The 19,457-nt window shown below is 34.1% G+C and overlaps 1 protein-coding gene across 1 annotated transcript; it reads left to right on the top strand.

The window, feature by feature from the left end:
• Window positions 1-1,541: 1,541 nt before the first annotated feature.
• On the top strand, window positions 1,542-18,880 carry LOC133327149 (Kv channel-interacting protein 4-like; the record flags this gene model as incomplete). Its single annotated transcript, XM_061535715.1, has 2 exons — window positions 1,542-1,742; window positions 18,807-18,880. Coding segments are annotated over 2 exons (275 nt in total), but the record flags the coding sequence as incomplete, so codon positions are not given.
• Between the last annotated feature and the right edge of the window lie 577 nt (window positions 18,881-19,457).

The raw sequence follows: 19,457 nt of genomic DNA, 5'->3' as shown, positions 1-19,457 counted from the left end.
TTAACGATTCATCAACACCCAGACGGAACGGCTGAAGGTAGAATCTTGAAATTTTGGGTGAGGGTCACTCTTGGTCCAAAGGTGACAGATAAGACTGGGTTTTTAGAAATTCGTACTAGAACGATAGAACGAACGATATGAACGTAGTTTTGGAAATTTGTTACTTATGTGTAGGAAAAATACTAAATCGTATTATAATCGGTACTGTTTGGATTTGCGTGAACCGATAGAGCGGGAACAATGATATAGCAAACTGTAGGTTGTTTGGGGTAGAATTCAATTATAAATTAAAACTTATATGTACTAAATGGTACTACATTTGGTACAATTTGTATTTTAGGTGAACCAATTTATATTTGGTACTATTTGATTTGTGGGTGAACCGACAGAGATGAAATCCTGAAACTTGGATTTTTGATCACTGTGGCGCTGTAGAATTGGGGTATGTAGGAAGTTTTGGAAATCGGTACTAATGTGTACTAAATTTGGTACAATTTGAATTGTGAGTGAACCGATAGAGTTAGAATCCTAAAATTTGGAATTAGGATTACTGTGGGGGTTTAGGTTTGGGGTAATTAGGAGGTTTTGGAAACTGGCACTATTGTGTACTTAATTTAGTACAATTTAAATTGTGGGTGGGCAGATATAGTTGGAATCCTGAAACTTGGATATAGGCTAACTTTGGGGTTGAAGGTTTGGAGTATGTAGGAAGTTTTGTTGGATAGTTGAGGTGGGTACTCTTGGAAATAATGTTAGCATACATATTTGGTATAATATGAATTTGGATGAACCTGTAGAGCTCGAATCATGAAATTTGGTACTAAATTGTACTCAAATTTAATTTATGGCCGAAATTAATGTGTGGATAGCTTAGTTTTCCTGACATGTGCCGTTTTCTATGAAAATGAAATAATATGTTAATGTATGTTTAAATATATACCACATTCGCTAACGAAGTAATTGTTAAACTAATGGGATTGTAACAAATTTTGTACGCATCTTTAGAAATTTGGATTTAGGATAACAAATTATATGGATTTATTTGTTGTAGACTTTGAACATTTTAGAGATTTGTTTTTATGCCTCTTTAGGGCGAAGGATCATTCACGTAACATGTTTTTTTATTAATTTCTCTTTGGCGAGATGAAGGTTTGAGGGTGTGTAATGAATTTTAGTCTATCTAATTTTTATTCAATAATTTAATTTTAGTAAAAGAGCTCCAATTATATTCAGTCACAGTTCTGACAAAAGTTGGTCCAAATTTTAAGTCTAAATGTAAATACAAAATTTCAATATTATACCTCTATTGTTTATTACGAATTTCTAAAATATACTTCAGAGCATCCAGCAAATGCGATCTTTTAAAATTTCTAAATATTCAGCGATATATTGTTGAAAATCAATACATATTAGATACTATTATGCTGATATCCAAAATTTGTTCTTACACAATCGTAAAATGTTATCATAATCCTATATTTCAGATTCTTTAAACAAGTGTTATTCTTTTATAACAAAATATATTTTTTATTTCTTTACAGATTCTGAATTAGAAGAATTTGAAACGCCAGCACGTTACCGACCCGATTCACTGAGTGCCCTGAGTCGTGCCACCCGCTTTACAGAGGATGAAATTAAGCGAATTTATCGCGGTTTTAAGGCTGAATGTCCCACAGGTGTAGTCAAAGAAGACACCTTCAAATTGATTTATGCGCAATTTTTTCCCCAGGGAGGTTCGTGCGGTACAGTATAATTTGTTTTGTTAACATTTTTGCTATGATTTTAGTTACTAATGCCTGCCTATCTATCCAAATGCGTTTTTCTTTTCTATACATTTTTTATAAATGGTGAATTGACTGACAACCACAAAACCAAAAAAAAAAAACAAAACATGTTTCATTGCCCAATATATGTATGTGTGTGTGTCTGTTTTTGTCTGTGGGCTATATGTCTATGCGTGTATCAGTAAAAGAGACTATGACATAAAATAAGCAAATTTCTTTCATTTGTCAATGTATGTGTAAACGTAGTAAATGTATTTTGTTAATATAGTTAGAAATGATATTGGTATTTTAAAAATGTGTGATTAAATGCAATTTAAAATTATTTAAATTTGATTTTTCTGTTCAATGCAAAATTAAAAAAAACTGTTTTAAAATGATTATAAAATTGAAAACATAATTTTTTTAATGTTTTTATTATAATTAGTTTTTAAAATAGTACTTAAGTAAATTTCAAGTGTAATTATAAGCTAATTTATAATATAAGCAAAATGTCATCATAATATTTAATGGGATTTTATTTTATCACAAGAAGGACTATACTAATATTACAGTAAACTCAAAATTCGAAATAGTCAGGATTACAAATATTTAATGCTATAAAATCACTACTACCTATATATGAGGACTATGTCATCGTAAATATCTGTCAGGAGGTACTTGATGCTTTGCGAGAACGAAATATCAAATTACAGACCCATGTCAAAAGAAATTTGAAAAGGACCTTCTACATTTCGAAAATGGGTAGGACCGTATATGTCAAAACATGCCATATTGCAGCCACGTCTGTTTGTAATCACCACTACGATCATCACAATAACTAAAATTTGGTGGGACCTATTTCTATATTTCAACATTTCTTGCGAAATGTTGAAATATAGGTCATAATTTTTGCAAGACCAGAAACCGTTAGGTTTAGGGATCTAATTCAAGCGTATGAAGAAGAATTCTCAGAGATGAAATACATTTAAAACACTATGGTATTCTTATAAATAAACTCGGCATCAACATATGCGGATAACGCAAAATAGGAATGACAGTAAATAGCGCCACCCAGAGGATATTGGCGATACTAAATAAACAAGAAACCCAACCACTACACAAAACTGAAGGAGGAGTTACTTCTATGCGACGATAGGTTACAGTTTCACTACTTGCGACAGGCTGCTGCACACCAATCATTAACATCGTCAAGGGTAATATTTTCTAAAAAAAAGTCACTGATCACTTGCGACGTTAGAGCTAGACTAGAATAAATAGTGATACGAACCTAACACAAGAGCTATTCGAGCAAGATGCAATGGACCTCTATTGTAAATTTTCGCCAAAGATATTTTTACCATACAAGAACTCGAGTTCAAAATAATTGTTATATCGCTTGGAAAATATGCCTATTTTCGATTATATAATATCTCCGAAAACTTCAGACAAAATACCCTGAATTGACAGTACTACGTTTCTCAAGCGGAACAGTGCCACATCACCAGTGACGTGTCTTCGAAGTTACCGTAATTTGTTACCATAATTTTAACGCTTTTGAAGCGCAGATATAATATTTTTTCTAATTTTTGTTAACCAAACGAAACGAGCTTTTTTGAAATATTATCAACAGAACAACGATAATGAAGTCTTAAGTTAGTTTCGTTATACATTGGTTTTATTTCAGCAAAGTAGAATAGGTCTGCTGTAGGCTATCCTAAGTGATGTGGCCGCGATCTATGGTAGCCTAGAAACAACACTTCCTTGGATTTTATGCAGTGGTTGGGGTCCTCACTTATTAGTGTTGCCTCTTGTAGGCTATCCTAAGTGATGTGGCCGCCACCTAGCCTAGCCTAGAAACAAAACTATCTTGGATTTTATGTGGTGGTTGGGGTCCTCACTTTTTAGTGTTGCCATTTACCTCTTAATCAAACGAAGTTGTAATAATTGTCCTTCAGTGATATTCATGTGATTTTTTTCACAACTTGGAGTTGATATGGCGAACAATTCTGTATCATTAATTTAAAAATCACATCGTTGTTTTTACACTACCTTTCATTTGCATGACCAACATAAATCAAAAAAATCGATTTTGCAGTGGTGCGTTTTAAGTTTTTGTTTATCTCAATTGAATCACGTTAAAATAATTGTATTTCCTTTAACCCGGGACACATCAACTTGTAGTATGGCACACTATCTTTCATTTGCATGACTGTGTAAATCCAAAAAAATCCAAATTTTTTACACAGCATGAAGCCCGACATGGCGAACAATTCTACGTGATTAACTCAAAAATCAGGACTTTTATGTGCGTATGTTTGCAACAGGCAAAAGGAAGCGAGATAGACACGTGGTTCCTTTTGAGAATATGCATAGAATCACTTTCTGAGTCGATTTGCGCATGTCCGACTGTCCGTCCGTATTTTTTTGTAAACAAAGTACAGGTCACATTTATGATCCGAATTGGATGAAATTTGGCATAGGCCACTTATTTGGACCAAGGACGAACCCTCTTGAAATTGAGAAAAATCAGTTTAGATTTAGATATAGCTCCCATATATATTTTCGTCCGACTTAATGTAAATGGTGTACCAAAGTCCCTATATATCTTTCGATTTGCACGAAATTTGGCACAGCGTACTGAATTAGGTCTATAATGATGTGTGTTAAGATTCCTGAAAATCGGTTCAGATTTAGATATAGCTCCCATATATATTTTCGTCCGATTTACTGTAAATGGTGTACCAAAAGTCCCTATATATCTTTCGATTTGCACGAAATTTGGTATAGTGTAATGAATTTGGTCTAGACTGACGTGTGTCAAGTTTCCTGAAAATCGGTACAGATTTAGATATAGGTCCCATATATATTTTCATTCGATTTAATGTAAATGGTGTACCAAAGCCCCTATATATCTTTCGATTTGCACGGCATATAGTAATGAATTAGGTCTAGAATGAATGAAATCAGGTTATATATATAGCAACTCTATATCTGACCAAATGAAAATTTAGTATAGATTGCAGAATGACATGTTTTTGGATCCATTTTCGTGTTTACGGTCCTTCAAGGTCTGTTAGGATTCATCTGTTGAATATACCCAAAGTGGTGAAGGGTATCATATAGTCGGCCCCGTCAGACTTTACAACTTTCCTTGCTGGTTATTTATACCGGTCTTGAAGCGTAGTGCAGGCTATAAATCGATAGTCGTATCTGTAAAAAGAGCCAATTCTACCTCTCCTAAATACTGTGAGTTCTATTGCGACTTCAACAGACAAATAGATGGACCAACAGTACTAGAACGGCGTTCAATTTTATTTTAATTAAAAATATGCAGATTAATTCGAAACCAAATAAAATTATCCAATAGTCTTCGCCCTATTAGGCTAAACCTCAAAAAATAATATACTTATACTTTATGAGATCTCCTAAGAATATTTTGTGCTTTTGGTATAAAAACTAATACATGAATAAGCTAATAACATCCCAGAAAAAATAAATCATATTACCAACAATCTAAGAATAAGATTAGTTGTCCTAACTAAATCGAATGTCATACCTTTATTACCTTTATCATCATCTGATTTTTGTAATATGTAGCACATAAGCTCCCTTAATCATTTTAATTTTGGTTTATATAAATTGTCATTCAACATCTCACCTTACGGAAAATACGTATACGCACCACTACCACCATACCATCCACACCATCGACTAATATCCAAACAATCATTTAGGATTTACACACACACACAACATATGTTTGAAGCGATTTGTTTCTACGCAATCTAAGAGCATTACTTATATATGCATCAGAGGGTAGGGTAGACGACGACAATGTTCAGATATTCACAACAGAGCTTTTAGATGGTATTAAAATCAAATCTGTTATTCCCTATTTCCCTACTACGAAAAACCAACGCCATGCATCGTTGTCGTTGCCATGGTCGACATCTTTCACTCGTACGTTTGCGTATCTAAATGTAACATTAACGAAATTAACAGCATCATATGTTACATTTTAATGAATTTACGACTCGTCCGTCGTCTTGTAGTCATGCAATCATTACAGGCCATTATGTTTCTTTTTTGTTGTTGTCGCAGTTGTTGTTGTAGCTTTTTCTTTGGCATAATAAAACATTTAAAATGATTCATTTATTCTTTCCATGGAATATGTCACATATTTTATGAAAATGAAAGCGTTAGTGTAGCGTAGTGAAGAATGGAGGGACATGGATGGAGATATCCATGGTAATACAAATCTACTACTGACACTGTGACATTTACATTCAGGATAATACAGTTGTGATTCTAAAGCACATTAGTTATTTAGATGATACGTGAAGGTCAAGTATACGAGAACTGTTCATCACAGGTATATGTATGTCTTTTGCTGAAGGAATATTTTTTAAATATATATTCTGTAAATAGTCTAGAAGTCTTCAATATAAAGACGGTGCCCTCTGCATTAGTTCGTTTGTTAAGGTGGCGCTTATACAAATATTCTCATCTGGACGATGGTGTTGAGAAATTTTCCAATGTCTCCCAGGCATATAGCCACTATCCATCTTAATTAGGTAGTAACTTCTGACCTAAAGCTTTCGTTCAATATCAAATCCAATTTTGGACAAAACCCTATCAAAATCAAAACTGCTAATAAAATGTGAATTTTATTTACAATTAGAACATGAAACTTTTGATCATTGGTAGGTAAACGTATTAATGTCCGCCCAGTTCGTTTAGAAAATATGACCTAAAAATTTATAAAAAAAAGAGGTATGAGGGGAGGTGCCAGAAGAAGTAGACAATCAGTTCAGCCATTGTGCAAATTAAAAATACTTGGTTCGAATATGAAATTGTACGATGTTTGGTTCAAATCGGGCAATCCGTCCACACTATATTATAAAGAAAAATAAATTTCAGCAACGTGTTGACACTTTGTTGGGGAGGTAGCAGATGGCGTGGATCGATATTACCTATATTTAAATTTTCGATCGGTACATTTATATGGATGCTATGCCATAAAAATATAAAATATAAAAATAAAAAAATTCGGAGGTTACGTTATAGATCGGGGTTACCCTAAAAGGTGGATCAGTATTGATAACTTTCTGTAGGAAGGATTGCTAGCCCCAAAGGACTTTAAATATCAAATGACAGTCAACTCTATTGAAGGACTTGGCCACAACACCGAATATTTACATATATGGAGGCTATACAAAAACATGGACCTATAAATCTCTTTCAATACCAAACATTCTAAGAGTTGTAACAATGGCTGTATCGTAGTATAGTTAATCTTGCGAGCTATATCGATCCGAACCCAAAACCTCGCACCGGTATACTATGAAGCCAATGGCATATCTTCGAGGCAACTGATCTCTGGAAGCAACTAGATCTATTTAATGTCGTTCGGATGATTATAACATAATTAAAATGATTTGAGAGGAATCGGTTCAGATGTAGATATAGGCCGGTCATTAGGCCGGTCGTCGAAAATGTCGATAAAATCGGAGAAATTATCGAAGTGAACCGGCATGTTAGCAGTCATAATATCGCCCAGGAGCTAAAAATCGACCATAAAACTGTTTTAAACTATTTACACAAAGCTGGGTTAAACCAGTGAGCGGAGCAGTATAGTCGGACGGGGCCGACCATAGGATACCCTACCCCTTGCCCGATTAGAATTCAAGAGGACCTTTTCCTTACACTGACGAATACTAATATTCAGTACTGTTCTTCTAATTACTTGCCCAGATTCCCTTCACCGTGGTTTGTGTTGCGATCATCTTGGGCTTTTAACTCGAAAAAACACAAAAAAAAATAAGTTTTCGGTCCACTTCATCCCAAAATTACTATCTGATCATCACTAAAAGTTTTAGGCGTTATCCTTGACCAGAACTGGAACTTCATAGGAAATTTGAGAGCGATCAGCGCTATATTTCCGCCCTCTAGTGTGGTAATGGGTTACTAAATAATGTTTGAATACATAGACAGACAGTACATACGACAATATAATTGGTATCAATTTAATAGTCAACCACTCCTCTTGGATATACTATCAACTTCTCGGGTCTATATCCTTCAGGAGTAAACATATACTCCATAGAATACAAATTTTGTCATTTTTCTCACAAAAGTCGGGGTCTATTTAAGTCGCTATTTATTGACCGATCTTTATGAAATCAGTCATATTCATTCTTTGGCCCGATTCCCTTCTCCATGTAAAATTTGTGGCCTCTGGAGCGACCAGAAAAAGCGACAAACATTTAGTATTTGGTCCATTTCATCCCCTAAATATTAACTGATCTTTACCAAAAACAATAGGGCAGAACCCATCCTACATGCAAAATTTCGTGAATATTGGTCCATAACTGTGGCCTGTATTGTAATGGACAAACGGACACACATGTCTAGATCGACTCAGCTAGTTGAGATATGACGATCGGTATACTTAAAGGTGGGTCTAGGACCAATATTTCGCGGCGTTCCAAACTTTTGGGGTGCACAAAGCTATAATACCCTGACAACATAGTTGTGTAGGGTATAAAAAGCTTGATATTTGCGTGCCACGGTTGGTAACAGGAGGTTATAAATTGGTCACATACGATAACCCTGTGCGAAAACGATCATTATCATAGAGCGGTGAAGCACCTCAAACAGTGGCCAAACCAGGACTAACGGGCAGAAACGTTCTAATATGTATTTGGTGGGGCTGGAAGGATTATTTATTATGAGTTGCTTCCATATGGATATGACTGTCAACAACTGGACCGTTCGAAGATAGTAATTGACCAGAAACGGCCAGAATTGGTCAACAGAAGAGGTGTCGTCTTCTACAAGGACAACGCCAGGCCAAACATATCTACAGTGACTCGCCTGAAACATCGGAAGCTTGGTTGGAAAGTGTTAATGCATTCGCCATATAGTCCGGACTTGACACCAAGCTTTTTCTTGCATTGCAAAATGTGTTTAATGATAAAAAATTGGTATCTATGGAGGATTGTTAAAATCGACTGCTCGAGTTTTTTGCAAATTAAGAGCAGGACTTCTATGACAGGTATTATGATGTTACATTTAAAATGGCAACAAAACGGTGCATATTTCCCCCAAATCGGACATTCCGAAGTATGTTAAATAAAGTCCTATAGTTCATATAAATATAGTGGATTTATTTTTCCCCAACCTAATATATGATTTCGAAAATCGACTTGCCCCAGAATCCTGTCATTGGGCCTATAGTCCACTGAACATTCAAATGGTCAGAAACTCTATATGTAGGCAAATGGCTTGCAGTTTTCTGCTAGTAGGATGATTATACTCTTAAAAAAGTATGTACCAAATTACAGACAAGAATGTTGGAAAATTAGGATAGGCACTTTAACATAGCAACAATTAAGAGGGACTTCTGTATGTATTTACAAATATTGCCCTATATTAAGAAGAATTTACTATAACTAGAAGAAGAATTTTCTTTAACTAGAACTTGAAATAGCAAATTACAGGCTTTTCGGGTTTAAAATTGTATTTTTATATGGGAGCCATATTTAAAGATGGGGCTATAATGTTCCAACAGATACATGCCACTCTCCTAAGCCGCGAAATACCAAAGTAAACAAAATACCAAGCCTCAGAACACCGAAAATTGTGTGGGATACTTATATGGGGGCTATGTCAAAACATGGACCCATAGTGATCATTATCTGCGCGGATGTAAGACAGGCTCCAACACTCCGAAATGCCAAAGTGAAGCCTTTTCGGTTGGAAAATGCCGCTGAAACCCCAAAGTACCGAAAATCACAACACATGGACCTAAACACCGAAATGCTAAATTATAGCCTTTTTGCTTGGAACATTCCGCTGAAACCCTCAAAATACCGAAAAATGGGCTTAAATTTTATATAGGGACTACTATATCAAGACCGTCAAGACTTTATATAGGGACTATATCGAATTGATGCATCACATGGAGCCCAGGAGCAATATGTTCTAAATTTCAAAGCTCTTGCTTCATCGTGAACTCTATCGTGGTTTCAACAGATGGAAACATAGACAGCGGACATGTCTAAGTCGACATAGAATCTTATTCTGATCAATAATTTTTTACACATTTGTTTCCAGGCAGGCATAAATAATATATTGTGATTTTTAAGTTATGACGCAGAATTGCTTGCTATATCGGACTTCATGTTGTGTAAAAAATTCAGATGAGTACTACTTACACATTCTGATTGAGAAGCTGTAGACGCTCCTCTGTTCTGGTGTTTGTCAAATGAAAACTTATAACGCATTTTCTGCAAAATCGATTTTTTGTTATTTATACCGGTCTTACAGCAAATAAGCGATCCAGACTTTATACGAAATGACAAGTAAGGGTATGACAAAGCGAAAATAGAAAGTTGAAAATAATGGCTATTTTTTAATTAGACCTCGTATATATTAATGCCCATAAAATTAACCAAAATAATCTGCTGTTTCAGTTTTCTATATACAACAAAAACATATCCTATGTGGTTTTTAGTCAGAATATCTTATAAGGTCATCTGTATCAAACGTTTTGCCCTATTGCATGAACAGGAAAAACAATACCGAATAAAAATGCTCATAAAAAATTAAGTGCATTAGAAGACATTGAGAAAAACACACACACGCACAAAATAAGAAAACCTTCACATATCCAATCTAAAAAGTACCCATACTCACACACTTACACTTAAATATAGAAAAATATAAACGTTGTTTATAAACTAAAATTATTAGTTTACTTAAATGTAATGATGTTGTCAAATAAATTTTGCTCACTTTCTCATCTGAAATTGCTTCATTCATATTCGCCAGCTATATGGTAGAATCAAGTTAAGCGATTTCTATATACGGTAGTTGGGGGCATTAGTACCAACAAACGTTACTCTATGTCATCTATGAAAATGTAATCTAATCACATTTTTCGGCAGGGTTATCGTGTGATAGTCATTGTCATCTTTAGCAATGTAAGAGGTTTGTGTACATCGTCTTCCTAATATTATATTCTGAGGGCATAGTGGAAGAGAAAAAACCCTGTGTGAAAATATGACATGTCATGTATGGCAAACGTGCAACATACCGTGTAAATGTTGTTAAGCCTCTTCATCTGCCGCTTGTGGTCTTTACTTGATTTTTGGGTGTTTGCCATGCCACAATGGAGACAAAGGTTAATGCGATGTTGAAGGTGGTGGTGGCGTACACCATCACCACCAGAAATGGAATGAAGACATAAAAACTCAAAATTTATTTGAATCGCTGGGGGTATGAAATGTTAGACAAATATTATTAAGTTTTTTTTATTCTGCCTTAGTGATTGTGCTGTTTTTTGTTAGTTCACATATATTGTATGTGCCACATCCTACTGTGACATTCTTTTCCTTATTTTTTATCATGCTAACTAACTAACAAACGTAAGAGGATTCACTTCTTATGGCACACAAAGGTTTATGATGATGGAAGTACAACACCGAGAGAGTGGATAGTTCACCGAGTAAAGTGGGTCATGATTTATGATGATGATGACGACGATGACAATGACAAGGGTTCTGTATTTCTTTTTCTTTATTGGTTAGAAGAATTAGAAATTTTCTTCACATAAATGAAGTACAAAAAAAGGACAACATTGTTTACATTGATGTAAAAAGGGCAATATAATAACATGCCAAGGGAATATGTTGGCATTTTTTATCGTATCCTCTGCAAAAAACGTGGTGAGCTGATTAATATTTTTTGATCGGCTCAATTTTTATTAGAAAATATCTGAAAAAGCCCTCAATATATTAAATATTTTAAATTTAATACTTCAATGTTTCCTATCACAAAAATTATATCAATATTTAAATTTTTGATAGGGGATATATATAGAAAACCATCTGGAGATATGCATAGGGAATATCCAGGAAATTCTTCTAAATATAAAATTCCTTCAATCGGATTGATATTGACAGAAAGACTGCGACGTGTTCCTCATAAACAATGCATATATAATAAAAACAATGCTTATAGACAGAAGTAAAGAAATAAATCATATTATAAAGGGGTTAGATTGATAATGGACATTTAAACAAGAAAAAACATGACCAAGTTCGGCCGAGCCTTAAATTTATCCTGTGCAATCCTTAAATCGGTGGGACCTTTTTATCGGGAGTATGTTCTTGCATGATATGGTAGTAGCTTGTTCATACTCTGTTCCAAATTACATACACTCAGGTTGGAAAACTGAGGTAGGAACTTGAATTTACCGAAAATAAAACGGGCCATTTGTATGGGGAGAAGAGAAGAGTTTCTATTCAACAGGAATCCGATAAGTCAAATAAAAGCCATTTCAATGAGGAGATTCGGGACAATATCAGGTATGTTGGGCTATGTGGCCTTACAAAGGTATTGTATTTATAACGCAGTTGATGCGAATTTGTATCTGCGAATTCGATTATAATTTACCAATGTTTGACATTTGTCTCCACACTAGAAACAGTGACATTTAAACCAGAGTACTATTGTTGCGATGGATAATTAATCCATATACCTACAATTAATTACACCCACTTGTGCAACCTTCGTTAGTGTCTTGGTGGGTCAAAACGTTAAGTGACCTGACTACATTTATATTGCTTCGGGGACCCAGCTTCGAAAACTAGCCGTACTTAGCTGGGTAATTTTAAATCAGTTTGGAAGTTTGTGCAATTAAAAGGAAAGCCAGGGGGAGAACCCACCCACCATTATGGGGGATATGTCAAATAATAGATCTGTATTGATAATATGATGTATATATTATGTATGCCAGCCTCCAAGAACTTCAAGAAAATAAGTCGGTACGGTTATATGTATCCATACCATAATACCCGGAAACTTGGCCCAATATTGACACGTTTTAATAGTGGAATTTTCTACTCAATGAGAATCTACAATATAAAATTACAGCCAACTGGTTGAAACACGTGGCTAATTTCCCTAAATACAGGAAGGTTGAAACCAGTGGTCTGCGTCGGAGACAGGTACGAGTAGGTAGGTTCAGCTGACAGTTGAATAAATGGAACGTATCGTGTGGTCCTAGTCTTCGTGCCTAGTATGAATTGAGGTCGTTGTACCATATGTCCAGTGGGAACTTTATTTCAGATTTTGTGGCGGATATTTTTCCCCTAGGGAAGATGGTCCACCAGTGTCATGGGGGGAGATCCTATATGAGTTGTCAGCGAGGCATTCTCGTAGATCCGCATATTCGTCCACTGTGTATCAAATACATTCTCAAATCATACTGGCGCCACATACCATGCTTTATAAGTGGTCGACAAGGCCTCCTTGTCAGCATTCCAGGTGCTGGCGGCCAGTTCTATCGGCCTTCGTATCACTTGTATCCCCAAGCTTTATAAGAGGTCGACAGGTTGCCCAAGCAGTGTCACCCAGTGACTTGAATACCTTGTTATCGAACGACTTGAAAAAGCTCTAAGTTGTTATACGCAATATATTGGGGTAGTTCAAATACATCGGAACATCGGAAGCTTCATATAAGGTTTTATGGTAAATATAATATTTTCATATTCCTCAGATGGAATAAAAAGTGGCTCGTAGTTTGGCGTTATGAGGCATGCATTGTTTTTTGATAGGATTTGTATGCTAAAGTTTAATGCGATGTATGGCCCTTGTAGACAATCCTTTACATTGTTCGCACATGCGTGTTGAGTCCGGAACTAAATTGGCTGTAATTTTGTATTTCTATTGGATGTCAAATTTCGCTACCCAAAATTATTTGAATGTCATCCTCATGACCATTAACTTAACAAGTTGGATACTCTCATATATCCTAACAAGGTGGCCATGGACTGAAGAATTTTTGACGTTTATCCACATTTTTGACGTTTATCCACATTTGGGGAATACAATCTTTTAGTTTATCATGTTTATACTGTCGTCGGTTATGATACAAGTCTTATGCGCCATGTGGCGCTTTAATACGATTTTTTTCTGCTTCTGAATCACGTGAAATCATTCTTTATCACTCGATGCCATTTGCTCTTCAAGTCTCTCCAAGTGTTGCATTGCGTCATCCCATTGAAAAGATTTTTTTAGCATTTGGCATGCTTGAACATCTGTCCCTAATAAAGTTTTGACAAACGCTCACGAACTTCTATACATATATTCATCATTGACGAAATATGTGTGGTTTCATAACCTAGATGAAACAAAACCTAAACTATAATTCATCTTATATTTTAAAGCAAATTACTGACCTACAAAATTATAATTTAGCAAAGGTTATTTTTATAAGAAAATGCATTATATTTCCTACCATATATTCTTTGCCCCACACACACCCATTTCTTTATATCTATAAATTAACGCACACACACACATGAAAAATAAAACAAAAATAACCACATTAAGTACTTCATCTCATTATGTACAATGTGATGTCTTTACAGACGTACTTCACATATTCTGCAACAGTCCCTACAAACCCATACATGTGACGTCGACAACCTATGGGTGTATATGTGTGTTTGATGTTGTTTCCTAGTGAATGTGAATGAGTTATAATGAAAATCTTTTATGGTACTCTGATTATGAATGCGTATGATGTATTTCTACCAAGATATATATGTATGTTAGTCCTAGCCTTTTCTTCTTGGTATACCCGAAGACACGTATACAGAAGACATCGAACCGAAGACGACATCATCATCAACATACTCGTAGTACAAGTGTATCTATACAAAACTCAAGATATCCGCTGATGTTCTTAGGGCAATGAAACATCATCAGTAAGAGTAATGTTATTATGCAATACTTGAGAATAACCTATGTGGGAGGGAGAATGTGTGAGAAGGAGGTGGCGAAGAAAATGTAGATATAGTATATGACAAAAGGAAGAAAGAGATATTTGAAGTAAGAAAAAAACACCAGAATGTCAAAATAAATACACTTATATATATATATATATATATGTGTGTGTGGCTGTTTGTTGATATACAAGTGTGTGTTGAGGGGATGCCACCAAACAATCAAAGAAATATAACGAAAGGACATGCAAACAAATAAATTTAAAAGAGGCAAGAGTGAGTCAATGAGCTTCCTACACCCACAAAAAGTGAAAAAAAAATAAAAATTCAAGACAAGAAAACAAAAGAGTCTTATAGAATACCAGAAGGTCTTATTATAAAAGACCAGAAGGTGTTACTATGGAAGACCAGAAAGGCTTCTTATAGAAGACCCGAAGGGCTTCTTATAGAAGACCAGAAGGGCTTCTTATGGAAGACCAGAAGTGCTTCTTATAGAAGACCAAAAGGTCTTCTTATAGAAGACAAGAAGGGCTTCTTATAGAAGACCAGAAGGTCTTCTTATTGAAGAATAGAAGGTCTTCTTTTCAACGACTTGGCCTTCTTTTAGAAGACCAGAGGTCTTCTTTTAGAAGACCAGAAGGTCTCCTTATAAAAGACCAGAAGGTCTTCTTATAGAAGACCAGAAGGTCTCCTTATAAAAGACCAGAAGGTCATCTTATAGAAGACCAGAAGGTCTTCTTATAGAACACCAGAAGGTCTTCTTATAGAAGACCAGAAGGTCTTCTTATATAAGACCAGAAGGTATTCTTATAGAAGACCAGAAGGTCTTCTTATTGGAGACCTGAAGGTCCTCTTATAGAAGACCAGAAGGTCTTCTTATAGAATACCAGAAGGTCTTCTTATAGAATACCAGAAGTTCTTCTTATAGAAGACCAGAAGGTCTTCTTACCAGAAGGTCTTTCTATAGAAGACCAGAAGGTCTTTCTATAGAAGACCAGAAGGTCTTTCTATAGAAGACCAGAAGGTCTTTCTATAGAAGACCAGAAGGTCTTTCTATGTAAAACCAGAAGGTCTTTCTATAGTAGACCAGAAGGTCTTTCTATAGAAAACCAGAAGGTCTTTCTATAGAAGAGCAAAGGTCTTCTCATGGAAGAGCAGAAGGTCTTCTTATAGAAGACCAGAAAACCTTCTTATAGAAGACCAGGAGTTCTATTCTACAACAATTTGTTTTTTTTTATGTTATTTTTCTTCGAGTGTACACCTATATATCCCAAGTCATATTTTTCATGTGTCTCACATGAGTATGTCCCTTATTGTATACAAAAAACAGCCTTAAGTGTACCTAGTTAAGATATTCTCCATATATAGGCAATACATATGAGTGTACAGCCAACTTATGTAACTATTTCTATACATATAAATATATATTTCTATGTATGTTTCAATGTGCAAAACTTTGGTTACATACCCGAGAAGTGACTGCTTTTCCGTATTCATTTTGTAATAAGGGTACTTATATTCATTTGATTATGATGACATTTTTATTACCTGCAAAATAATGAAAATAAAATACGAAGGAGAAGAGAATGAAATAGAATAGAATATAAGAAATATATTTATTGTATGTTGTGTTTATTTTTTGTTTGTATCCCAAAAAAAGTAGGTTAAGTTTATCTGAAATGAAATTAATTTAAGATGCAAGTTATGTGAACTATAAAAATATAACGATGGAATTTAATTATGCCCAACATCATTACGTAAAGAAGGGAATATGTAAGTTTGCGAATGGAGGTTGAGAATTAGTCCAATGAATGAAATATATTTAAGTGAATAGGAAAAATGATAAAAAATATATATGAAACATCGCTCTCATGTGGTAGAAATTCAAATTCTAATTTTAATAAAATTAAAGACACTAACAATTGATGCTTGGTATTAAATTTGGGAGTATATACTTAATTTAGGCTCCGAAGCTTTATATGGGAGATAAGTGAAAGCAAGGACCTATATTTATAATTTTTCTACAAAGTTGTATTTTATGCATTGTGAACTCGAAATTGCAGCCACTTCTGTTAAAAAAGTGGCTCGAACTTCCTATGTGTCTAGAATAGCGCGCCATGGTTATCTATGGGGTTATATGCCCAATATATCTTAACTGAAGAGAGATCTGTATCCGAAAAAGAACAGCAACATCGGCTCAAAAATGCAACTCTCAAAATGGCGGGATTCAGAACCATCAACACCCCATGCAACAAAATTTCTAAAATATCCGAACGATGTCTCATAAAAAAATCTAAGAAATCTAATTAAAAAATAACAGATTTTCATATTTAAATCGGGATAAGATCTAATATATGAATATGTTAGCTGATCTTATCCAAAGGAAAAACCAATACCTAAAGGGGTTTCCAACAGTTCTAAAAAATATTTTTTTTAAAAATCCACTCCTTATGGATAGTCTTAAAAGAATCCACGCCTTATGGATAGTCTTAAAAGAATCCACCCCTTATGGATAGTCTTAAAAGAATCCACGCCTTATAGATAGTCTTAAAACGTCTTAAAAATCCAGGCCTTATGATTAGTCCTAAAAAATGATTTTGAAAAAATGCAGTTCCTATGGTTAGTCCTAAAACAAGTGTTTGGAAAAATGCAGGCCTTATGGTTAGTAGTAACAAATATTTTTGTCCTATTCCTTGAAAAAATATTCTTTAAAATCCACGCTTATACCAGTCCTTGAAAAAAAATATTTAAATATTTTAAATATATATGGGGAAAAAATAAAAAATATTTCAAGGACTAGAATAGTCCTTGAAAAAATATTTTTTAAAATCCACGCTTATTCTAATCAAGCTTATTCCAGTCCTTGAATAAATATTCTTGAAAAAATCTACGCATTATGGCTAGTCCTTGAAAAAATCCACGCCATATGGCTAGTCCTTGAAAAAAATTCACGCTTATTCTGGTCCCTGAAAAAATATTTGTTTGCTTATTCTGGTCCTTGAAAAAATATTCTATTAAAAAATCCACTCTTATTCTGGCCCTTGAAAAACATTTCTTTTAAAAAATCCACGCTTATTCTAGTCCTTGAAAAAACACCCTTTTAAAAATCCACGCTAAGTTTAGTCCTTTAAAATATTCTTTAAAAAATCCACGTCTTATGGTATAGTTCTTGAAAAAATATTCCTTAAAAAACCACGCCTATTCTATTTCTTGAAAAAATATGCTTTTAAAAAATCGACACTTATCCTGTCCTTGAAAACTATTCTTTGAAACATCCACACATATCATGACCTTGAAAAACTATTCTTTGAAACATCCACACATATCATGACCTTGAAAAACTATTCTTTAAAAATTCCACGCTAATCCTGTCCTTGAAAAACTCATCTTTAAAAAATCCACTTTTCATTAAAAATCCACGCTTATTTTAGTCTTTGAAAAAATATTCTTTAAAAAATATATGCCTTATTAGTCTTTAGAAAACTACCAATAAAGTTCTAGTCATGTGATACCCAAAGGACACGTCCGATTATATTGCTTTATTTAGCGGTGAATTCAATGAAATAATGATGTTGGTCATCTAAAAGTCGGAAATTCCGATTTATTTGTTTATTAGATATAAGTTTAAGAAGGAGGATTTATTTGAAATCAATATCGACTGGACCTTATAGCACTAGTGAAACTACAACTAAGCAATCGTATCATATAATTTAATAATCAAACGCTTTATATAGCTCATCATATCGTCATCATCCAGCTTTACAAATTCTAGCCTAACGTCCTCAAAGGATACCAAATAAAGCAGTAGCAGCGGCTTTTGAGCTTTGCCGATAATAGTTTTGTGTTTATATGTAAATGATGAAATGTATAATGACATAACAATAATATGCTGTTTTATTTCGATGTATGCGTGTGTGTTCGTTTATATAACTAACTGATAAAAATATTTTATATACAGGTAAATGTGGTTATAATGTTAATACCGGTTATAGAAATAATAATCATTTAAATTGATTTTTTAATCAATTACAAATACTAACATATTGACTATAACCACCTTTGACTGTATCACTAATAATCTATGTAAAATCATTGATTGATATAAAACTATGTACTGTGTGTGTTAGTCGACTTTTTTTTAAATATGCCATAATTTAATTGGAAATTTTTCTATTTCATCTTTTTTTAAACCACTTGGCTGATTTAATTTTGATAACGATGATGATGTCGATGTTGAAACCAATAGCAAATCCAACATTATATGCCCATTATGTATTCAATACACTTGATCAGGACCATACGGGAATTGTGAGTTTTGAGGTGAGTATTAAAATAGATTTAAGAATTTCCAAACAGCAAAAATAAATAAAAATAAAATTGAAAATTATTTTTTGCCACACACCAAACACATAATACCATTTCGAAAAAACTTTAATCCTTCAAATTCCCTCAACTATGGCCATTTCCATTATTATTATTTTTGTTGTTGTTGTTGTCGTTTGTTGCTGATGGTGGTTTGCAAATGAAACAAACAAACAATTCATTTAACATAAATTGCTGAATTTTCTCATTTAAACAATGAAAATCTCATCACAATTAAATCTCCCATTTCAATTAAAATTCTTTATTTCTCTGCGAAGCGGGGGAACGTGATTCTATAGTGTTTAAACTTTTGGAAAATGAATTTCCATTTTATTCATTTATTTTCACATTCATTCAGCAGCTCATCCATTCATTCATTTGTTCGTTCATTCATTGGTTTATGGGCCGCATCAGAGTACATTGTTTGAAATCCGAAGCAGTGGCAGCAGAAGCACCATTTATCGCTTCAATTATTTTATTCAAATTGCGATCAAATGAGTGTGAACTAATTGCACTGTTTCAAAACTTCGTGAAT

This window comes from Musca vetustissima, unplaced genomic scaffold, assembly GCF_032173495.1.
Source record: "Musca vetustissima isolate MV318-11 ecotype Yass unplaced genomic scaffold, APGP_CSIRO_Mvet_v1 utg39173, whole genome shotgun sequence".
Lineage (NCBI taxonomy): Eukaryota > Metazoa > Arthropoda > Insecta > Diptera > Muscidae > Musca > Musca vetustissima.
Note: the sequence above shows the minus strand (reverse complement) of the source record. Positions and strands in the feature narration are given on the sequence as shown.